The following is a 21,279-nucleotide window of genomic DNA, read 5'->3' as shown; positions in this document are numbered from 1 at the left end:
TATGAGTGTTAATAATTCTGTAAAGCTTTTATCAGACCATCCATTACTCGCTTTTAAGTTGTACAACTTTAATATCGCCGACAGTCTTGTGAATTTAGTACAACCATTATATAATTCTTTCTCTGCATCACTCAACAAACTTTCAAACATTTTAGGACAATCTCGAAGATCTTCTTCAACTGCTTTTGCGATCTCATCAACTCGGTCCGGCTCATATGTATCTCTATCGAAGTCAGTTGAAGCATATGTCGAACTATTCTCTAAATTAATGTTTCCTTTTTTTTTCTCACCATGTCTTATCCAACATGTGTAGCTTTGATCAATTCCATTACATACTAGATGTCCTTCTAATTCATCTTCTCTAACACGTTTTCCAAAACAACATTTTAAACAAGGACAAACTACTCTATTTGGATCTTTTGCATTCTTCACTGCAAACTCAACAAACTCCTTCACTCCAATTTCATACTCTTTTGACAATCGATTGGCTGACATCCATTTCCTATCCATATTATACCACCTATATAAATGCAGTTACAAAAATAATAAGCTTTCAAAACATATCAACAAGTTTAAAAAAGAAACCAATATCAACTAACAATTTCAAAACAGAACAGATCATGTGGTATGAGTTTTTGACAATTTTTGACAATTTCAAAACATAACAGATCATGTGTAAAAAATACCTGAGACAACGTAGATGGCCGCACAGTACGTAGAGGATATTAGGGTTCCCAACGTATATAATTATTTGAAAGATGTAGTTTACAGCGCTTGTGAAAAAAGCGCTGTAACTGATACGCGAAAGCGCTTCATTTTACAGCGCTTTTTTGACAAGCGCTGTAAAAGCCTTATAACGTTATGCGCAAACGTTATATGACCTACAACAGCGCTTGTGAACAAAAGCGTTGTAAAAGACTCCGTTATTTTTAAAATATATTTACAACAGCGCTTGTGTTTAGCAAGCGCTGTAAAAGTGGCGCTGTTAAATGTCATTTTTGGCGTAGTGGCATGAAAATTAGCAAAAATTTGATTATTAAATAAAATGACTATTATTTATAGGATTTAATTTATATACGTCAAAAGTGTAAAACTTTTTACACTTAGAAAAAAATTAAAACATATTATGGTCGATATTCGCAATTCATACATATATTATGTGCCACATAGAGCTAACACTAGTATGATTTATGAAAAACAATTAGTTAATATGGGCTATAATAATATTTTTTATATTTTTTATTTAAAAGATATTAAAAAGAGACACTACTAATGAACATATATTTCTCTTTGAACTTAGGACTTCTTACTTAAATTTATTTTGACATATCTTAGTTTATTTACCGAACTAGCTACACGAGACTAAAGTGATGTTATAATATCTTAAAGTAACTATAATTAAATATTAAGTTAAATAATTTTTTGATTCCAATAAATTGATCATATTTTATTTTAAGACCATTTAAATTTTTTCTTCAAACAATAATCTCTCTAATATTTTCTATTAAGAATTTTGATTCATATTTTTAAATGGCGTGGAATTAAAAAATGAATAAATTGGGTAACTATCCGATCCATTGTGAACTGTGTTTTTGGGATAGTCATATAGTCCATTATCCATTATCTTCCATGCAAACACAATTCTTTACTTTGTTACCCATATGAGCCCATATTGCCTTTTCACATCAATAATGTTTCTTCAAGATGAAAGTAGAGTTTTCTCTTATAGTATGTTTGAATGAAGGATTTTAACGAGGTAATGTAAACTTTTGAGGGAATTCAAAAATTCTTTTATCTAAATTTTATTGTTTAGATAATTTTTTTGGAGAATTTTTAAAATAACGTAGTATTTTGTTAAAGTTAAACTTAAGAAATTTAACATACCACTTAAGAACAATCAGAATTTGAAATTTCTTCATTATTCTATACATTATGTGAATCACAAATTGGCTCTTATAATTCTTTCAAAAAATTTAAATTAGTACCTATATTTTTTTTAATTTTGTAAATTGATCCTTATAAATTTTCAAAAATTGCAAATTGGTTTCTATTAAGTTTCAAAATTTACAGTTTGGTCCCCATAATATTTTATAAATGACATAAATTAAGTTGAAGCATTTGAGTTGCTTAGAATTCTAATTTCTTAGAATTTTCAATTACATCATCCAAACGCACTATGAGGCTCTATTCTGGAATGTGGGAGTGGAACTTTGAGGCTCTATTCTGGAATGTGGGAGTGGAACTTTGAGAAAAGGGAATGGGAGAGTAAAAAGAAAAATCTTTCACCTTATTTGAGAGAGTTTTTGCGGAAAATGAGAAGATGATGTATATAATTTATATATATATTTTTTATTTTAAGATTATTATCAAGAGATGAAAAATTTATGCAAACCCTTCAAAATCTTTTTTCAATATATTTTGTGATTTTCCCAATTTAGAATGAATTTGTATCACGAAAAAAATTAAACTTTCTATTTAAGTTAAGAGACAACCATTTCTTCACTTTCCCCTTCTTTCTTCCTTTCTCTAAAAACTCTCGTCACTTCTACTATCAAATAGAGTTTTAAGCTTCATTTGACTGTTTAGAGGAAATTGAAGAGTTTTGAGGGAGGACAAATTAAATAAAAAGAGATAAATTTTATACTTTATTTAAGAAAGTGATTTTATATAGAATGACAAGAAAACAATTTTGATCAACATATTTTAAATTTTTAAAGTATTACAACAATATAAAAAATATCTGAATTTTTTTTCTAAACCCTCCAAAATCTTAAGATAATATTGTGTTATATTATGAAGAAAAAGAAAACTTCCCAAAACTCCCATCTCAAAGCTCTCTCTCTCTCTCTCTCTTCCATCCCATCCTTTTTTTTTTCTTCAAATATCTCTCTTCCACTCTTAAACTCCCAAATAGATTCAAAACCTACAATGGACTACTCAATAAAATTAAAAATGCACACTAACCCTATTAGATATAGAAATAATGGTCCATATGTGAACATAGACATGTTGATGAATTCACCTTAATTAAACTTCACTTTCCCATCTTCAAATATTTCAACTCAACTACCAACTACACTACATCATCAAGAAGAAAAATAAAATATAGATTTAGAAAATAAAAATAAAAAACAGAGAAATAAAGAATTAGACCTACTTTTTCACTCTCTTCCTCTATTTATAATAATTTTAATTAATGCCTTTCTTATTGGATGACTTGGTCATATATATATTTATATAACTCTCTCTCCTTTCCTTCACTCTTCGAACTATATGCGTATGTAGTGCAGTGTTCATCTCTTATTTTGTGAGTAAAGTTTTAATGGCCAAGAAATCTCAAAAAACTCTCAAAAACACTTCTACTTCTTCTTCAACCATGGTGAAACAACGTACACGTAAAAGTATACCAAGAAATTCACCTCCACAAAGAAGCTCAATCTATAGGGGTGTTACAAGGTTAATTAATTAATTAATTAATCAAATCAATTCAAAATTTTATCTTTTTTATTTTTTTATTTATGTTTTTGTGTCTTCTAAAATGGGTTGCATGCATATTTTTAAAGACATCGTTGGACTGGTCGATATGAGGCTCATTTGTGGGATAAGAATTGTTGGAATGAATCTCAGAGCAAGAAAGGAAGACAAGGTAATTTCATTTTCTTTTTTAATTAATTTTGCTATTTATTTTCATATTACTATAAGTTTTTATTTTTTGATCTCTTTCACTTGATTATTTGATTTGATCCTATCTTCATTATGATTTTTTTTATTTTTTATGATGGCAATGGAAATCAATTGGATGCAGTATATCTAGGTATGATTATTAATTTGTGTTTTAGTTAATTAATTTTGATTTAATGTCAAAAAAATCTTTTACACGATTCATCAATCACAATCTACCATTCACACGACTTTAAGCTGATATAATAAAAATCAAATTATTTTGAAAAATGAACAATTATGATTATCTAACAGTATAAAATTCTTCGTGTATATGAATTAATTTTTTAATTTTTTTTATAAAAAAATAGTTTTGAATTAAATTGTCGTTGAGAATTGAAAGTGGCTAGTGGCTATTGGGATCAAAAAAATTTAATGACTTCAAAGTTGGGTTTGTTAATTAGGAGCATATGATGATGAAGAAGCTGCAGCACGTGCCTATGACTTGGCAGCATTGAAGTATTGGGGCCAAGACACAATTCTCAATTTTCCAGTAAATTCTCTCATCTTTGATTGGTTCATATATATATATATGATTAATTCTTTATTTGGTAAAAGTAATTTTATTCATAAATCATATATGAAATTTCTTAGTATCTTATATAAATATAAATTGTATATGTGTATGCTTTTGGCTTTTGTTTTAGGTATCAAATTACCAAGATGAGCTCAAAGAGATGGAGAACCTATCAAAAGAAGAATATATTGGATCATTAAGAAGGTTTAGTTATTAAAATCTTAAGACTATGATTATCCACTTTTTGATCACACTTAGGTCGTTAAATTAATCTAATGATTGTGATATAATATTTTCGATCAATAGATTAATATAATATGATTAGATAGAGAGGTTGAGAAATGACGAATGACCTAAATGATATATTTTGTGGTATAATTATGAATTAATTTTCAATATGCAGAAAAAGCAGTGGATTTTCTAGAGGAGTTTCAAAATACAGAGGAGTAGCAAGGTACACATGCTATTTTTGTTGCAAAATGGAAGGATTTATAATGTTTGAATTTCTCAATTAAATTAATTAGCAATATCTTTGTTGAATTTAGAAAGTGGGGCTCACCCAACTTTATAAACATATTAAAATAATTTTTTTTTTAAAGAATGTGAGAATTAAGTTAGTAAAAAGAAATTAAATAGTAGTAGTTATAATATGCAAACCAATTTAATATGACAATTAAACATATAGAAAAGAAAAATACTTACATATACTCTGTTTTTGTTAAATTAATTTTTTTTGGGTTGAGATAGGCGAAAATACTCTTTTTGATATTACATTTCACAAAGAGGAAGTGTATAAATAAAGTAAATTGCTTTTAGCATTCTTCAAAAGAAAGATTGTGTCTATGTAATTAATTATGAATTAATAAAATTTCTTAGCTAACATGTAGTTAATTAGTTTTATGATTTACTTTTAGAAACTTTCTCTTTTTGAACAAATATCCCACACACATGAGTTTTAGGTGGAATTTTAGGTTGGTTTACATAAAACAGAACCCAACATGCTGCAAAACAATATCACATCAATAAATTTTATTTAGTCAAAAGTGCACTTAAGAAGGCTCTTACATATTAACCCATGATATGCATGTGGTTGGTTATTCATAAGAATAATGTAATAATGAAGAAAAAAATTTCATAAAAAAAATAATTAAATCATCATTTTAATCCTTAGTTTAGTGTATAGTAATATCACTTTAGTCTCTAATTCAGCTAAACATTTAAATTAATATTTAATCGTTAAAAAATTATTGAAAGATACAATTTATTATAATAAAAACGGAGTTATCAAATTAATATCTATTTTGATCTCTCCATTTTTTATAATCCATTGTAATTAAAGTCTTTTAACTCAATAGAAACTTCAAGTTGTGTAGATTGAACTACCAATCAAAATAACAACTCTTGAAATTGAATTCAAATTCTTTTCATAGGCAATGTCATGTTACCAACTATGTTGGCCTTTTGATCATTCCCAACTAAAGTAACATTGACATAAATACTTTAACATTCGCTAATATAAATATTAATTTCTAATAATAATACAAAAGTATAAAAGACATTAAATATTAAACATATCTTAAAACTTGTCATTTTGTTTTTTTAATATTTTGAATCAAAAGAAATCTTATACAAAGGACCAGAAGTAGTATGAATTAATGAACTCATAATTATACAAATAAATGCATTTAATAGCATCTAATAAATGTCACGTTGAATCTTAACATTTCTCTTTACAAATTAGTAGGTGAGAAATGGGTAGCCAACATTATGGTCCATTCCTATTGATATTTACATTGCCTCCATGTATTTTTGTTTAATTCATTAAATTGGTGGAAAATGCTCTTATTTTATTTTTTATTTTTAAAAATGTTTAGACACCACCATAATGGAAGATGGGAAGCTCGAATTGGCAGAGTATTCGGCAACAAATATTTATACCTTGGAACTTATGGTAATTCCACTCACTATACATGATTTTTTTATATGGATAAATGTTTATTCACTACTCATAATAAAATATAAACAAAAATTAAATAAATAAACCAATATATTGATGTCTAAAATTTAGATAAAATATTTTAACTTTTTATAAAAATAAAAAAAATTATTACGAAGAAAATAACAGTATAAATAGCATGCATCACATCTACACCATCTTTTTAAAATAAAATATAAATAAAAAAATATCTAAAGAGTTAGATAAATCAAATACATCAATAATATTTATATATTATTTTTGCTTATATTTCATATGTTATTCTAATTAAATACATTTCAAGTCTATTTTACTAATTAGAGTACCTCAAATATGTGATTTAATAAGACATAAATTTATAAAATTATTTTCTTTTGACTTGAAAATTCATCAATAATTTTCTTTTGACAATAAAGTTCATTTAATAATAAAAAATACTACTACTATATTATTACAAGAATAGTTTAATAACCATGCTTCGATAGTATAAATAATTTTACATGATGTGAGATCATAAAATAACTATCGATACAAAATTAATTTACATTAGAAAATCATTTTTCTCTTAAGAAATAAATAATCCAAAAAGTGAACCCACACATTTAATTTGGACAGAAAAAATAGTTATAAAAAACCGAACAAATTGAAAAGGTCACTTTCATGCATTTGGTGTACAATTCCTCCCAAATTTTGTGGACAAAGGAATATGCTTTACATTTTTGGATTTGGATGCATTTATAGGTCTCATGTGTCCTGTTGACAAGTGGAAGGAAAATCTTGAAAAAGTCATACTATATCATATTTCATAATTATTTGCATCTTTTAGCATTTGCATGGTTACAAACAATTATGTTAATCCTATTTTTCCTATCATTAAATATGCAAATAAAAGATAGAGGGATTTATCTAGAAATTAAAATTAAATCATTAAACCACATCTATTTTTATAATTGATTGAACCTAATAAAAAAATATTAGTTAGTTCAAGTAGTTAATAACCTTGCCTAACAAAAATCTTGCCTAACAAAAATCTTGCCTAAAATAGTAGTTAAAAAACTTTATAGTGAATGTTGAATTACTTTTTCTTTACAAAGTGAATGTTGAATTTATTGAAAGGAAATGGGTTTAATATTTAGTTGAGATAATCTTTAATTAAATTTTACTTACAAAATAGTTAAACTCTAAAAGACAGTTTATTTTGTTAAAACATTTTCGGTTGTTTTTTCTTAAAATATGTATTTATTTTACGTTGATGAAAGACTCTTGAAGTAAATTATTATCATTAAGATAAGACGAAATGCTAATTAATGAATATAATTCAGAAAATAACAAAATATATTTTTTATATATTTTTATTGTTTCTAAAAATATAGACAATTAACTCAATTTTAAAAAATAAAATATATTTTTATAAAATAAAAAGTCTCTAAATATTCATTAACTATGTGAAAATATTTTCTATTTTTATTTCTCATAATCTGTATTAATTTTAACTTACTAATTAGAATATGTGAGATTCGTGAATTGATACACCGTAATAAATAGAAAATAAACTACTAATTAGAAATAATACATATACAAAAATAATTATTTAACATGTTTAATTTTCCCAAAAATATACATAATTGCTTACTTTATGATCTTACATATAAGAAAATAAATTTATCATATATTTCGAAAATAAAAAAATCACAAAATAAAGACAAATTAACATATCATCATAAATATCTTATTTATTAATTTTTTAAACTAGGAAGGTTAAATTTGGAAAAATAGAAACAATAAAAAACTAGTATAGTTGAATAGATTAATTAAGAGGTACCCTTCACCTGAAATTTCGGGAATGTATTTGACGGTGCCAGCCTTCCAAAGCTAATGCCAACAAGAAAAGTACCTAATTCATTTCAAAATGGTCCTACAGATAAAAAATAGTAGGACAATCTAAAGGTCAAAATATGTAATCAAATATAGTTGGTTGCAATATAGATCACCAAACTTCAACTGCTTAGTAAAGCTATTTAATTTTTAGTATCATGATATATGTTTTTTTTTGACGGAATATTTATTCATTTACCCATGTTTATTGATTCAAACTAAACTCCAAAAAAAGAAGCCCACATGTGACTTATGCATCATACAAAGTTTTTTATCATACTAGTAATTCTCTTTTGGATGGGGACTATTATTCTTCATTTATGATCAATTAGTGGATTTTAGTTTTATAATGAAATTGAGGTTTGCAAAAGCTATCGACAATATTTCTTGTGAAATTGTGGTGATTCAATGTGATTTTGTTAATTTTACTGTAAAATTAAACATGTAAAAATTTGTTTACAATTGTGAAATATCAAATTCGAATTTGGAATATGATATTCAATTTAACAATGTCGATATTATTTAATTAAATTAGGTGTTACGGATAACTAAACATGTACTTAATCCATCCAAAATGAATTATAAACAAAAGTAGGTTAAATTACGAATATTACAAAAATTAGTAAACAACTTTAATATATACAAATCTAATAAAAAAAATTATTGTCTAAATTACTCTCATGATTAATAAATTGGATCGTTAAAAATAGAAAAAATTTAATTAAATGAATGATATTTTAGAGAAACTATCACTAAATAGAAAATAAAGATGTTAATTTTAAAAAATATAAGTCATTTTTGCTTATATTTCATTTTGAGAGTTTTAATTAAAAAAAATTGCTAACTTTTTAAGTATATGAATTAAATCTTTAAATAAAAAAAATAATGATTTTACTAAATTATTCTTATTAAATATTTATATATTCATCATTATTATAAGAGAAATGTTGACATAATATTATCAATGCAAACTAAAATATAATTAATATACATAATATTAATTAAAAAATACAATAAAACAAACTGTTTCCATGACACTCATTGTAAAAAAAAGTATTTAAATAACTATACATTTATTTATTTTAAAAAAATTGGCGAAAATTCACTTATCTCCTTTCATGTCTATTTAAATTTAAGTAAACATTTTCCTAAATAAAATATACAAATAACATAGACCCTATTTTGTATGGGTGATGTAATTGAGAGGAGTTACAAGACTTTTACAAAATAAAAGAGGGTGTATGTATATTTAAACATATTTAAAGATAGTTGAATGTAATTTTTTTATCAATTATTTATTTATTTTTCTTCTTAATTATTCATTTTTCGACAGATAAAAATAAATAAAATAATTGAATTTAAAAAAATACAAAATTAAAAGTTAATAATTAAATTTTTAATTTTTTTTTTAACTTTCCAGTTTTTAAGAGAATTTTTTTTTATAATCGAACATACAATTTAAAAGTAAATAAAATCTTATTAATAATTATTTTAACTATAATATAAAAAACTCAAGTACTTCCAACTATTCGTTAAGTATTAATTGATGTTGATTAACTGCTTAGTTTAATTATGTTCAATATATAGCAGCATTGAAAAATTGATTAAGTCAAAATAATTGATTGATAAATTAAATTAAAATTTTGCCTTTACTTATGTGTCCATTATTGTGTTGTGGAACAGCTACACAAGAAGAAGCCGCCACAGCATATGACATGGCAGCAATAGAGTATAGAGGACTTAACGCCGTTACAAACTTTGACCTTAGCCGTTATATCAATTGGTTACGTCCTAAAAACAAAGACAACAAAAATAATATTAATAATAATCACACTCAAAATAGTAGCAATGATGAAGAGCTAGATCTTAATCAGGAACTTGATGGTAGTGCCACTTCAGCATCTTCAACGTTTGATCTTATTTTAAAATCATCATCAAAATTCAAAGAAATGTTAGAAAATACATCATCAGAAAATAGTCGCACTCCATCACCTCCTGAATCAAGTCTTCCGAGTCGTACATTTCCTGAAGATATTCAAACGATCTTTGAAACTCAAGATTCAGAAGTCTACACTGAAAATGATGATGATATTATATTTGGTGAGTTGAGTTCAATTGCTGCACCAATTTTTCATTATGGGCTTGATGTTTGATTAGAATGAGGAAATTTTGGACCACTAGAGTCTAACTCAAGTAGTTGATGTGTAGTATGTGTTATCATTATCAATCTCGTTATACCGAATTTAATTCTTTCTGGTAAAAAAAAAAAGAAAAGCGGAATTGTGGGTTATTTATGTAAAATGTTATTTATATCACTATATATGTTATTTTCAAAGGGTCATCAACCAAAAATAGATGACAAAGAAATTAGAAGAAAAGAAAAAAGGAAAACCAAAGGAAGCAATTTAGAGAATGTGAGATTCTTTAGAGAAAAAGGGATTTGTTAATTTTGGGTATTTGTGGTACCAATCATTTCTTACAATTGTGATCCAACAAGATGGGCATGTAAGGATTTGATTTTAACAATTTAGTTTTATCATATATATAAATGTCTCGCATCATATATATTTTTCTCTATATATTCTAGCGTGCTCATTAACTTTTAAGATTTTTATTTAAATATTTATTTTTTGAAAAAGAATTCAAAAAATTTTAATTTAAAATTACTAAAATGTCATATTTTGTTTGGATCTTCAAGATGTAGTTTACTATAAATGTGATCAGTTGAAGAAAAGAAAATTGACCTCATGCAGAAGGTGGAATCATGAGAAAGCGACCCATGTTATTATTTTTTCTTACAAAAATAATATATATATATATATATAATAAAATATATTAAATAAATTAAATTATATTAATAAAATTCCACAAAATACAATAAATGAAAAAAATAAATACATCAAATTTTAATTTCACAACACCTACAAACTCTTACGGAAATTGAAATAGTTAAACGAGTTCACTGATATTATTTAAGTGGACATAGTTGAATAAAATTTGATATATATTTTTTTCATTTAATGTATTTTATCGGATTTTATTAATATAATATAATTTTTCTTTTATTTTTATTAATATTTTATTCATTTATCATTTTAATATATATATATATATATATATATATATATATATTAATTTTGTAAAAAAATGATAAGTTAACAAGGTCACATCCTAAGGAGGTAAAAAAATATTATTTTTACGACAATTAGATGAGATTCTCTAGGTGAAAATTGAAATTTAACACATAATTCAACGACAAAAACGATGTCATATCTACATGCAGCGAGATATAATAGTGAACCAATCATTTCTCTATATTTTGTTTAATAAATGGTTTTGCCTTTTTCATCTTTGTCCTGTCCAAACTTGAAGATGGATGCACGGGAGTTGTCATAAATTTGGTTTTATTCATTTTGTATTTCTTTAGAAGATATTTGACCTATTTTTTATTTTCATATTAATTGTTTGATTTGTAAGTCAAGAAAAATCTTAATTCACCCATCATGCTCATTTAAATTCACTTTAAATGAGATTTGAAAAGTCTTCACACATTTTTTCATTTTTTGAACCAAAAATAATATCATCAACATACACTTGAAGTATTGATTTATTAATCTTTCTAAAAAGTGTAGTATTAATATTTCCTCTACAAAAATCATTTATGATCAAGAATGAACTCAACCTTTCATATCAAGTTATAAGAGCTTACTTAAGTTCATATAGAGATTTGGTTAGCTTAAAAATATGATTTGGTTTCTTTTTATCTCCAAAACTAGGAGGTTGATGAACATAAACTTTTTCATTTAAAAGATCATTTAAAAAATAACTTTTAACATCCATTTGATAAAGTTTAATAAATTTATGAGATGCATATGCAACAAGAATTCTTATTGCTTCTAACCTTGCAATTTGAGGAAATATTTCATAATAATTAATATCTTCTTATTGATTATAACATTGAGCAACAAGGCTATCTTTATTTCTAATTATGTTATCTTCTTCATCCAATTTTTTTCTAAATACTCATGTTATACAAATGATAGTATGAGTATGAGGATTTGAAATAAGAGTCATCAACTATAGCTTCTTTGATAGATTTTGATTCCATTTGAGAGATCATCTTGTTATCATCTTTAAAAGACATGTTTGTTCTATTGTCATTAGATGTGTTTCCAATAATTTGACTTTTTGTTTTTCCATAATTCATATGCTGTTTGTTTGAGAATTTTTCTTATTGAACCACGATTTAAAACGTAGCCAGAAATGTTTTGTTTCATCCCAAAAGTATTTATTAACATTTAATTCTTTGAAAATAGTTTTATTTTTCTTTCAACAACTCTATTTTGTTGAGGAATTCTTGTACAAGAAATATTATGAGAAATATCATTTTCATCAAAGATATTTTTAAAAGAAACATTTATAAATTCTCTTACATGATCACTTCTTACAAAAATTATTTTGAGTTCTCTTTTTAAACTCTTTTATAAAATTTTAAAATGCTTTAAAAGAATAATGTTTTTGTAATTAAAATAGCACCCACATGGTCGGATCGAGTACCAACTAAGAGTGTGCATTTGCACACCCTGAAATTCAAAAATTTACACCAATACCCTAATATTTTGCATTTTGCACCCCCGGATTATTCTCATGATTTTATTTCACTATTCTCCCTTTCACTTCTTTCTTTATTTTTTCTCTCATCCCTCTTCTTGTCTCTTCCATATACAATCATTGCTATGTCAGCTGCAGCCTATCACACACCACTACCAATCACTGCAGTCTCATCTCCTTGCGTTTGCATAGCACTCGCACTCGCACAACCTATGTGAAGCCTTCGTGTAGCCCTCTTCTCTGTCCCAATTTCGGCAGTCTCAATCTTGTTTTCTTTCCATCCTCAACAATCTTGATTCTAATACTTCAAGATTTTTTTTCTTGCCATAACATGTAGAAAAGTGAAGATGACTGACATGTGGATTAATCCAATGGTATGCCTCAAAACTGCTTGAATTTGACATGTTGATATATGAGTTCAACATGCGATTTTAGTACTTGGTACATGCATTTATCGTCAAGTGAGAAACTATCCAATTATCAACAACAATATCTTAATGTAATTTGAAAGAGTTGCTATATGATCCTGGAAAGCCGCCTAAGATGTCAATGTTGTTGAGAAATCAAAATATATTTTTTAAAACAATTTTAAAAACATTCTCAAGAACAAAAATTACTCATTGTCACGCACAATATTTCATATGCGGTTTATGTGTTTATCTTTTAAAGTGTCGAGGAGTACAAATCACCAATACTACAATATAATAATGTCTCTACTCAGTTCACATGAATTGTCGTCTCATAATGAGTTGATACTAGTTGAAGGCTATAGTAAAAATGATTCTAGTGTTTTGGTAAAAAGAGACACAATATATCATGTATACAAACTCAATTTATTTTTTTTAATTAAAATCAATAATAAATAAGTCATTATTTAATTAAATTTTTACTTTCCAATTTAACTGTTCTATGGTGTGACCCTATAGTCTCTCACTTAATTAGTAATAATATAAAATATTATAAACAATAGGTGGCATCTAACAATGGATCATTGCTATCAGATTAATGATAAAATCGATGTTACGCTTTTAATCTTAACGTGACAATTGTTTACTGTGCAATATTTGTACTTTCATCCTAATGTCTTAATTGAACACAAGTTATAAAAAGTATATGTTAGGTCTAAGAATTTGTTTCTCGATTCACAAGTATTCGTACAATCATTTTTGTACCCTTATATCTTATATTGGTTCATTTTGACTTGATGACGCATATTTCACATATCATTCTATCGAGAGGCCCAAGACACAACTCTCATTATGCATGGGAGGTGAATATTATCTACATCACTCATATCTCTATACATGGTTAATGATTGTTATGTTGCGGTTAACATTTGGTGGCCTGAAAGTATACAACTCTTCCAATAGGGATTCTAGTGACTTTAAGTCAAAAGACTACTCATTATAGTCACATGAGAATCAATAATAACACTTGCATAACTATTATGTAACATTCTCATAGGGGATCAATCTAGTGCAAATAGTACTTTTAATATTAATACCTATATGAAGATTTAATATTTCATATCTATGATCTCTAAGATCTTATCATCAGTCTACTCACATAATAGTCTTTATGAATTATTGTTGTCTCATTTAACAGTAAAATTTGACTACAGACAGTTTAAGAGTATTGTCACTATAATCAATGGGGTCTCACGGTTAAGTCACACTTAATATTTCATTAAACAGATGAACTATTATAAGGAATTTATTATATTTTAAATAAATTCACATAATAAATTAAAATGTCTCACATTACTATATAAATAATAGTAAGTGTCATGATACAAATATTAACCAAGGAAAAATTATTGACCTCTAGGACTAATTCTAACAGTGCCTCGTAAACTTATACAAAATTATAGTAACATAGTAATAGAAATAAGCTTTCAAGTCCAATTGATTTCACACAAAACCAATTCATATTGCTTCTATTATACCTATTTTAACTCAACTACTTTATAATTTTTTTTTATAGAAAACACTATTGAAGTAACAATGTCAATTATAAAGAAGGGGATTTGAATTATAATTGCCCCTTTTTAAAAATTCTTGTTTAAAACTGAAAGTCTAACTCAAGATTGATCTTGGTTATAAACGAAAGTTGATCTTGGTTAGTAAAAAAACAACAATATCAATTTTATCAATATAAAATCTGATTGTAAAGCATAAAATAAATAGAGATAGAGAGATATATCCTGATTCACCCAATCCGGGTTACGTCCAGTCCTCACAACCGTGAGATTTTTCACTAAGTGTTCAAAACGGAGAACGTTCTTGGTTTTTGCACCACCAGTCCAGATCAACCTTGATCTGTTATAATCTTCACCTTTCAACCTAGAAAGAATTTCTACAATCACCTTTTAGCCTTCAAATGATTTTTACAAACACACTTAATCTAACATAAAAGATAGATTTGAGTTACAAATGATGTGTATGATAAAAGTGTTTGGGATCTTGAAACTTCTCAACACTTGTTTGAGATAAATGAAAGACAAACTTAATATATAATGATTCAAAGATATAGTGAAGAGCGATGGAGTTTGCTTGAAGAGTTTTTATGACTTGTTACTTGAACAAGTGTTGATAGTATTGTAAATTGAACTTTTGCCTTCATATTCCAATTGATCTTCAATTTATAGTTGTTAAAAGGCTTTGAATATTCAGTTTAAAATAAATATATCCGTTGGAGACACTTCCCAAGTGTCAGATATATTTTAAAACAATTAAACATGTGTTTATTTGCTATCCAGAACGTTCTTGACAAAATTAAGAACGTTCTTGCTTTTGGGTTTCATGGAAAACGTGAATGAGTTGTCACATGTCAGTTGGCTCTGTTTTGAGTCAGATTTATGCAAAACTTTCTGCAGAATATTGTAAGTACAATGTACTTGTTTCCTTGCTCACAACTCATCAATTTGGAGATCAATCTTGAGGCTGTTTTTCACCTTTGGGCATTGATCTTTCTTGGCTTCACCAATGATTTTAGCAGTCTTGATACTCTTTAATATGTGATTTATACTGTGGAAAATTATCTCTTTTAATTATGTCTTTAAAAGAGAATTAAAACCATAATGTTCTTTTGTAAAACAAGAACATTCTTCATTTTGTGTTTTGTATGAGTGTTGGACTTTGACAGCTGTTGTGTGTCAGTCCTTTGTCTCAAAAATCTGATGTGCTTTACGCAAAAAGGTGCAGCAGCAGTGTCCTTACTGTCATGACTGTCCTTTCTCATAGCTCATCAATTTGGAGATTGATCTTGATGTTTTTCTTTGCCTTTGTTAATCTTATTTGATCGAATCTATCCAAAACAATCTTATGTAGATTATTAACTTCTTCTGTGATGAATACTGATGTTTTTTAGTGTAGATAGATGTACTTTTGTAGCCCAGATCAATCTTAAATTGCATCCAATTTTGCTCTTTGTAAACAAGAACGTTCATGGATTAAAGCTGTGAAAACGGAGAACGTTCTTCGTTTATATTTTGAGTTATTGCTGGATTTTGCAATTCTGATAGTTGTTGCGTGTCAAGCTTTTCTGTTCTGTACATGTGTCAGTGATGCAAGGACTTTATCATGTATGTCCAGATTGTACTTGCTTACTTTAGCCATCAACTTTGAGGATTAGTCTTGCTTTTGATTCTTGATGCATTGCTTGTCTTGCAATGATGGTTTGAAGAGCGGCAAAAATTCTAGGAATATCCTTATATGCTTTTGATGATTCCCTTTCCAGTTTGGTCTTTTTCGAGGGACGCTGATGATCATCAAAAGGAGTGCTTTGGGAAGGAGCAGCAGAGGTGCAAAAAGTGGATAAATAAGATCAGCCAAAAAACAAGATAGTTCATGTTGAATCCAAGAACGTTCTTGACATCCAAGATCGTTCTTCGAATTGGTTGGAGATGAGTTGACTTGTACTTGTGATTGTGTCAGTTGTCTGAGATGATTGTTTGCTTTTAAGTCACGTGTGCAGGTCTAGATTGAAAGTACAATCAGCAGTGTACTTTACAGCTTGTAACTTTGTACTTACAATTGCCTTACTTGAAGAATGATCTTGTTTTATACTTTTTATGAAACATATCTTTGATCCTTCGAATTATGGAATAATTATGACTTAGATTGATCCTTTCTTTTTCTTGATGAAGATATGAGATGAATAAAGCTTCCAAGATCCAATCTCTCACAAAGAAACTAGTTATTCTTGTTTATGACAAAAACGAAGATCGTCCTTCGTTTCCGAGAACTATGTCAAGATCGATCTTCGTTTTACTGCTTTTGCTTTCTTGATTTGAATGAGATATGCTTTGTAATGCTTGATACCTATCTTATTTTGACACACTCAAATACACATGTTAAATACCAAAACACTTAGAATCATAATTATAATTCTTAATTAACTTTTTGTTTATTCTCATCAAAACATTAAATTGAGATTTTGTCTCAACAACTATAACTCTAGTCATTTAATTAAAATATCAAACGGTGTCCGATTTGAGTAAACGATAACATTTTGAAAAATTTAAGATGTCTAATTTATTAGTATAATTTTTATTCTACATAATGGGCCTTTAATTAATACAATTTAATAAAATAAGATATACATATACAAAAGCTGAACAACAAATTATTTTCTAACTTGTAACTCAATGTTCTCTATCAATTCTCAATGCAAATTAGTGAAACTAATGTCTATTTCAAAAGTAATTAAGTCTAGTTTCTAATGGGACATAAATCAACTCAAAACACTATTTATAGAGAAAGATATGACCAAAATACGGAAGGTATATCTTTATAAGTTCAAAGACAACATTATACTATTTTTATTTCAAATTTTGTATTCTCAAGTCCATATGTTCAACTAAGTAAAATAAATTTAAAATTCAACATAAAACTAATTAATTATCAATACTAAATAATTACCATCTCATCACCAACTTAATTACAATACTCAACAATCATAATAAAACAACAATTCTTTATAGTAATTATACAAACAACTAACATGCATTCTTAATAATCAATGATACTAGATCAAATAGGATTATCTCAATACTCAAACATGCAAATAATGAACAGTTATTAGTAACGTACAATCAAGAACTCTAAACACACCTAAGAGGGGTTTTAAGAGAGTTTTCTATGTTACCTCTAAGAATAAAAATCAAATGAGATGAAATCCACCGTTATTGAACTTTATGTTTCCTTTTCAAACATGCCAAAACCTTAATCCCAAAATCGACTCATTCTTTCTCTATTCTACTTTCATGATTAAATCCCTAATCTTCTATCTCTTCTTGTATTCTTGCTGCCAATTTTCTTTTATCTCTTCATCCCTCCCTCTTCTCTCATAATTTTCCTTGTCTCCTTTTTCTTTCTCTCGACTCTCTCTCATTTTATTGCTCTTTTTCTTTCCTCGTCTCATCTCACCTCTCCTTTATTCTTTTCCTCTTCTCCTTTTCTTTCCTTTCTTCTCTTCTTTCTATTTTACAATGTTTCTCTCACGCACTATTTCTATTCTTTTATTCATATTTCTATTTATATTTCTTTTTAATTTATTTATTAGAAAATGGATAGACACACCTCTCCTAAGTGGATTGCACCCCCTTTTAAGCCCTCAACAACATTTTAATAGTTACTACTCACTCAAATTTTTATCCATGCAAATAAATTATACTTTATCCTAAATCTTACAGGATATAAAATTAATTATTTTTATTATTATAATTATTCTACTAATTATCAAGTCAAAGTGATCCTAAATAGCATAAAAAGATACTAAAGTTTGTTAAACAGTTACCATTCGAATTTTCAATAGATTATGCTATCATTAAATTATCACTGCATGTGATTTTATAAAAAAAAAAATATATTTATTTATTTAATTCTAATAATAACAATAATAGTAATGATAATAAAAACATATTAATAATAGTTTAGGTAAAAAAAGTTGTGGTGTTCCAATTTCACATGTGATACCATAATGGAAATTATATTCGGTATTTGGAAGAAGACAAAAAATGAAGTTGAAAAGGGATCTTATGAAGAGATGAAGGCCGAATCAAAAAGACATTACAAGAAGATAGAGATAGCATAATCAAATTTGCTATGTTCTAGGCATAAACAATTTAGTGATCTAAACTCTAAAGTGCTTTTGGAATAGTTGCACAATGTTGTTGTATATGTGCTAAACCTATTGTGCATGTTTTGCAAAAAACATCATCAGTATTTACATTTTTTATATTTTAGAGATTATCTTTACGCACCAACTGTATTTTACACATGCATCCAATTAAATTACATATAGTATTATTTTATTAATTAATTCTTAAAATATCTACAATAAATCTTAAAATGAGTGATTTGATTGAATATGTAAAAAAAAAAAATTACAGTATCAATATGTACAAATTAAATCTTATATTCTAATTGTTAAATGATTTGAAAATAAATTACCTATTAGCATCAAACTAACATGAAAATAACAATTTTTCAATTCCTTTACGAATTAGGGCGTAATATTATGAATTTCAACCTGCATGGTTTAGCCCAGCCTTTCAATTCTTTTATAACATTTCAATTACACATCTTTATATTTTGTCAAAAGATTAATGAATATACACTATCACTGTAAAACTATTTACAGAATAATCAATCATAGTACAGTTATTATCTCAAACAGTTATAAAAATGCATTGACACATCAAATCAAATTCAATAATTCTAGTTAATTAGCGGTGTAAAATTAATTTACACTTATTGTGTATATTTTATTTTCTCTTTTGTCAATAATTTATTTATTAAATCATAACTATCCGACGGGCGGGCTCACAAATTGTAAAAGATAAAATACTTGGTAACTCACAGTATCCAAGTTCGTTATAATACCCAAATATTACAAAATTTAAATGTTTTGACATGTATTAGAACATGCGTCAAATTTATTATTTAACCATTCCATGCCTCATAAAAAAAGGGTACAGTAACATGATCACACCTCAAGATGCGATTTTAAATAATACAAATAAACTACACATCTGCTAACACTTTCAACAACTAAAGCGAAATACATTTTCGAGTTCAAAAATTAAGAATCCATGATTTTGCAAAAAAAATTATCTAATCTCAGCTTCCTTTATGAGTGATTGTGGATGCTAGGATCGGGTTGATAGCAGGCTTGTCTGCATGATGCACACTGTCGTTCACCGGAATCTCAGATTCCTTCTGGTTGGTTTCAATCTTGTCTGTTGGAGGCATGCTTGTAATTTTTTCTGCTTCAGCTTTTTGAAGCAAAGCTTGTTCCTCTAATGCTTTCATCATCATTTCACTCTTTTTCTCTTCCCCTTGTAGTTGCATTTTCATTAAAATCTCAGCCTCCTTGTCAAGAGGCTTGAAATATTCTTCAATGGCTACCTCCTGCATGTAAATTGCATCTTGTTATGTAACATATTTTAATGCTACAAATGAAGCAATCACAGAGCATATATTAATGAAAAGAAACCATATATATCACAAAATATAACAGATAAAGATGTTAATTAAGATATGTTAGGTACTGCGTCGCGTTTCTCAAAACCAGTGGTTTTTCACATTGACATGGAAGCCCGCATTTGTTGCTTCAGGAAATCACGGTGAAAAGGTCATTGGGACACAAGAACGAAGTAGGAAACGTGAAACCAAACGATGACTAAACGTGACAGAATATGAAATTTGTATCCCATAAAAAAACAAAATGAAAGAATGTAAAGGTCCAAAATCAACATCAACAAAACTAAGGAAAAGTTGCGCCTCATACGGAAGTTGGCAATACGTTTTGGTAGATCTTTTCAAGAAGAATAAATAAAACTTTTTGTTTAGAAGTTGTTGTGCCTTCATATTTGCAAGTGAACGAATAGGATTGAAACTTTCAAAGAAAACTTCCAAAGGAAAAAAAAGGTAATTAAATCCTAAATTTACAGTTTCATATTTTTCCAAGAGAATACAACTTACTGTTTCTTCCAGCTTCTTGTTCAGTGTTTGCATCTCTTCAACCATACGACGAACCTCAGATAAAATAATCTGCTCAGGTACTTTATTTATAGCTGCTTTCCTTGCTTGTGCCTTTTCAAAAGAGAACATTATACGCATCAGAAATTGATTAATAAGATAGTAAATTTTAGAAAGACTTTGAGGGCAAGCAGATGGTAGTTAAAGAGGAAATCCCAAATCCACATTTATCGTAATGAAAAGTGAAGGTCAAATTCATATTTCCTCAATGTAAATAGGAACTTCAAAACAAGGAAGAAAAATATTATGAATATCATAACTACCCTGTTTTATTTAACTATTATATAAGATCTTCAGATCAGCTCATATAAAAGCTTATTCTTCTTATTCAGACTATAGATCAATGTGATGATGCCTTATTGATTATATTTAAAAGTGCAAGATAATGACCAGTACCTACATTAGATCAAGATTAAGATATGCGCATATTTGTGATAACTGTAACTGCACACACATGCTTATCATAAACAATGTTAAACTAATTCTAAATTAATAAAATCTAGCACACCGTCAATTCGCTAATGTGGATTCCTGCT

The 21,279-nt window shown here is 27.1% G+C and overlaps 2 protein-coding genes across 4 annotated transcripts in view; one reads left to right on the top strand and one right to left on the bottom strand.

Annotated features, from left to right (window-relative positions):
• Positions 1-3,219: 3,219 nt before the first annotated feature.
• LOC101498533 (AP2-like ethylene-responsive transcription factor) lies at positions 3,220-10,666 on the top strand. Of its 2 annotated transcripts, XM_004506976.4 has the most exons (8): positions 3,220-3,456; positions 3,564-3,646; positions 3,806-3,814; positions 4,125-4,213; positions 4,368-4,441; positions 4,641-4,691; positions 6,112-6,188; positions 9,771-10,666. In XM_004506976.4, the coding sequence occupies exons 1-8, from the start codon at positions 3,323-3,325 to the stop codon at positions 10,238-10,240; spliced, it is 987 nt and encodes a 328-aa protein (XP_004507033.1). In that variant the 5' UTR covers positions 3,220-3,322; the 3' UTR covers positions 10,241-10,666. The 2 variants fall into 2 exon arrangements, with proteins under 2 accessions (XP_004507033.1, XP_073225585.1); XM_073369484.1 differs by lacking the exon at positions 3,806-3,814.
• An 8,940-nt stretch (positions 10,667-19,606) lies between these two features.
• LOC101497985 (uncharacterized) overlaps positions 19,607-21,279 on the bottom strand; it is a 4,786-nt gene continuing 3,113 nt past the window's right edge. For both annotated transcript variants that reach the window (XM_004506974.4, XM_004506975.4), the window contains exons 3-4: positions 20,687-20,797; positions 19,607-20,113 (exon numbers count right to left, since the gene is read on the bottom strand). In XM_004506974.4, the coding sequence (XP_004507031.1) occupies positions 19,823-20,113; positions 20,687-20,797 (402 nt within the window). In that variant the 3' untranslated portion in view covers positions 19,607-19,822. The remainder of the gene's footprint in view (positions 20,114-20,686; positions 20,798-21,279) is intronic.

Source organism: Cicer arietinum, chromosome 6, assembly GCF_000331145.2.
Source record: "Cicer arietinum cultivar CDC Frontier isolate Library 1 chromosome 6, Cicar.CDCFrontier_v2.0, whole genome shotgun sequence".
Taxonomy (NCBI): Eukaryota; Viridiplantae; Streptophyta; class Magnoliopsida; order Fabales; family Fabaceae; genus Cicer; species Cicer arietinum.
Note: the sequence above shows the minus strand (reverse complement) of the source record. Positions and strands in the feature narration are given on the sequence as shown.

Bases quoted from the DNA above. Each gene is read 5' to 3' on its own strand.
- LOC101498533 (XM_004506976.4), top strand. From the start codon at position 3,323: ATGGCCAAGAAATCTCAAAAAACTCTCAAAAACACTTCTACTTCTTCT. The intron at 3,457-3,563 runs GTTAATTAATTA...ATATTTTTAAAG, and splicing joins ATCTATAGGGGTGTTACAAG to ACATCGTTGGACTGGTCGAT. The intron at 4,442-4,640 runs GTTTAGTTATTA...TTCAATATGCAG, and splicing joins TATATTGGATCATTAAGAAG to AAAAAGCAGTGGATTTTCTA.